Here is a 2,891-nt window from a genome sequence, read left to right as displayed (position 1 = left end):
ATATATACATATGTTGTATAAAGGTTTTGCCCTGTGATTTTTGTCCATTCCCTTTCTCTCGCCATCTCTCTCTTTTCACCCTCCTTTTTCTCCCTTTCTTGTGTTTTCATAGGGAAAAGTTTCACACTGACCATCACAGTATTCACCAACCCTCCACAGGTGGCCACATACCAAAGAGCCATTAAAATCACAGTGGATGGTCCCAGAGAGCCGCGGCGTGAGTACTACTGACATACAAATGTTCACATTTTCCTCCTAGGCAAACGCTAACCTGGTGTTAAATACAGTTCGCTTGTAGATCAAATCAAATTACAAAAATACATATGCTTGTGGTCAGAAGTTTACGTACAGTCATGATGGGCATGAATGTCATGGTAATTTGGGGTTTTTAGTGAGGTTTAAATTGCTCTTTTTTCAAAGTGGAATGATTGTATATGTATATATTTATTTTCATTTCATTTTCATTTTTCATTTTATTTATAAAGCATCAGATCACCACAGCTGCCTCAAGGTGACTAAAAATGAGGAATTGGGTGAACAACTTTGAACTCATTTTGGATTTTCTAGGATCTACACAGGCTGGTTAAATTGTTTCCTTTCCTGGCATGGATCCGGTTAAATGTTGTCCTTTGGGAAGCTTTGGGAAGGGCATTGCAGAATCTTTATGTTAGCCTGCTTTATCCATTACAAAACCAGTTTAATGTATCTTTGTTATCTTTGAGATTATTATCCTGTTAAATATATTGTTGTTTAAAAGTTTTAACCATCTCGCTGTTGACTGAAGTTAAAGAATTTAGAGGTCATCCTCCTCCTTCATCACTAGGAGAATAACAGCCCCAGAGCTTAACACTACCATCTCCATGCTTGACAGTTGGTACAGTGTTATTAGGCCTGAATGTTTCAGACTTACACCTAGAAAAATTACCTCTGGACACCTTGACCAAATAGCTCAGCTTTTCTCTTGTATATCTCTTTCTTCTTCTTTTCTTCTTCTCTTGTAAATATTTAGTTTTAGCCATGCTTGAAGGTCTTGATTTTGGAATAGGGGTTGACAGTCGATGGTGACACTAGTGTTCATAGTCCATGCCAGGATTGATCCTTGATCAATACTGCATTTTTGTTTATAAATGGTTCCAAAAGACCTTCGCAATTTGTGTTAATCTATAGTTCTCCTTAGATCTTCACTGAGTTTGTCGTTCCCCAGTTCCATAGTTCTGAGTATTGGTCAATCCAACAAGCGCTGTCGAGCAAACTCTTTTTATGCCACACAAGTTCTAATTGCTAACATGAAGTTAATAGAGCTTGGCCTTTAAAACATGAACCAGGGCTCTAGAGTGCGACCAATTTGGTCACAAATGCGACCAAATTTTTCGATGGTGCGACTAAAAAAAATCGTAGGTCACACTGGTGCGACCAAATGTTCGGGTAACAAGAAAAAATCTCTGCAACTCTGAAAGTCTCCGTGTGGTCAACAACAGACACACATTATGCCCCTATCGTGGACTAAACCAATTAGAGATAGTCAGGGGCGGGACCACTCTGATTGGCCGTGGTCTAGTTGAAAGTGCAGGTGGATAGAGAGAGATGAGTAGCTTGAATGAAGCGATATCGATTCATTAAATCCACTTTTAAATATAACCGTGTTTTGCCAGAAACGCCAGATTCCCAGATTAAAGTTCACAAAACAATTTCAACAACCATCAATCAATCAATCAATCAATCAATCAATCAATCAATCAATCAATCAATCAATCAATCAATCTTTATTTATAAAGCACTTTTCATACAGAGAAAATGTAGCACAAACAGCAAAAGTCAGAGGGAATTCATGACGACATTGATCAAATGTGAAGCGTAGTTTGCTGCTTCTTTTGCTGCTGGCTCGGTGAATTTTGGTTGGAGAGACAAAACCTGCAGCTCAGAATCAGCGCAAAAAGACTAAACACAGCGCGGACCCGACGCATCAGATCAGCGAGCTGTCGGCTTTCAGCCCCGATGGCGTGTCCGTGTCCAACGAGGGGCACATTACACCGGTTTTAGAATCGCTGCACTGGCTCCCCGTGTGTTTCAGGATCGATTTTAAAGTTCTTTTATTGGTTTTTAAATGTCTTAATGGTCTTGGGCCTTCTTATCTCTCAGATCTGCTTTTACCATACGAACCCTCGCGGACCCTGAGGTCCTCTGGTCTGGCCTTTTGATTGTCCCTAAAGTCAGGACACATACTCACGGAGAGGCAGCTTTTCAGTGGTATGGTCCTCGTCTGTGGAACAGCCTGCCGGAGGAGCTCAGGGCCGCAGAGAACGTACATGTTTTTAAGAACAGGCTCAAGACCCACCTTTTTAATTTAGCTTTTACTTAGCGTTTATTTATTTTATGCTTATTTATTCTATCCTGTTATTCTATTATTAATTTAGGATTTACCTAATATTTGCTTGATTTTATTCTTATTCATTTTTTAATCTTCTTATTCTATTTATATTTATATTGTATCCTGTTCTTATTTATTTTATCATTTTACCCTATATATATCGTATTGCATCATATCTCCAGTGTTTCCTCGGAGGGCGCTCTCTGCACCGGGGCTGTGATTGACCGTGGCTGCTGGGTCTCTGGGGTCCTCTCAGCCTGGCTGGGGGGCTCCTTTGCCTCCCTCCTGCTGTGTGCCCAGCCTGGAGGCTGCGGTCTGTGACCGGCTCCCGGTGCAGACGGCTCCCTGTTATAGTGTTTCCTCACTTGGCTCATGCGAGCCAGCCCAATTTTTACTCTTTAAGTGTGCGCGTGTGTGTATGTGTGTGTGGGTGGGGGTGGGGGGATATATGTGTATTGAGAGTGTGGGGAGTGAGTTGGAGGGTGGGGTGGGCTGCTTTTAACTATGTAAAGCACTTACTCTT

At 41.4% G+C, this 2,891-nt stretch overlaps 1 protein-coding gene across 1 annotated transcript in view; it reads left to right on the top strand.

The window, feature by feature from the left end:
• Nucleotides 1-2,891, top strand: part of runx1 (RUNX family transcription factor 1) — a 39,135-nt gene that overhangs the window by 19,162 nt on the left and 17,082 nt on the right. Inside the window, exon 5 of the mRNA XM_005951825.2 lies at nucleotides 113-217. Coding sequence (XP_005951887.1) covers nucleotides 113-217 — 105 coding nt within the window. The remainder of the gene's footprint in view (nucleotides 1-112; nucleotides 218-2,891) is intronic.

This window comes from Haplochromis burtoni, unplaced genomic scaffold (assembly GCF_018398535.1).
Source record: "Haplochromis burtoni strain Fernald_Lab_line unplaced genomic scaffold, NCSU_Asbu1 Contig_1145, whole genome shotgun sequence".
Lineage (NCBI taxonomy): Eukaryota > Metazoa > Chordata > Actinopteri > Cichliformes > Cichlidae > Haplochromis > Haplochromis burtoni.
Note: the sequence above shows the minus strand (reverse complement) of the source record. Positions and strands in the feature narration are given on the sequence as shown.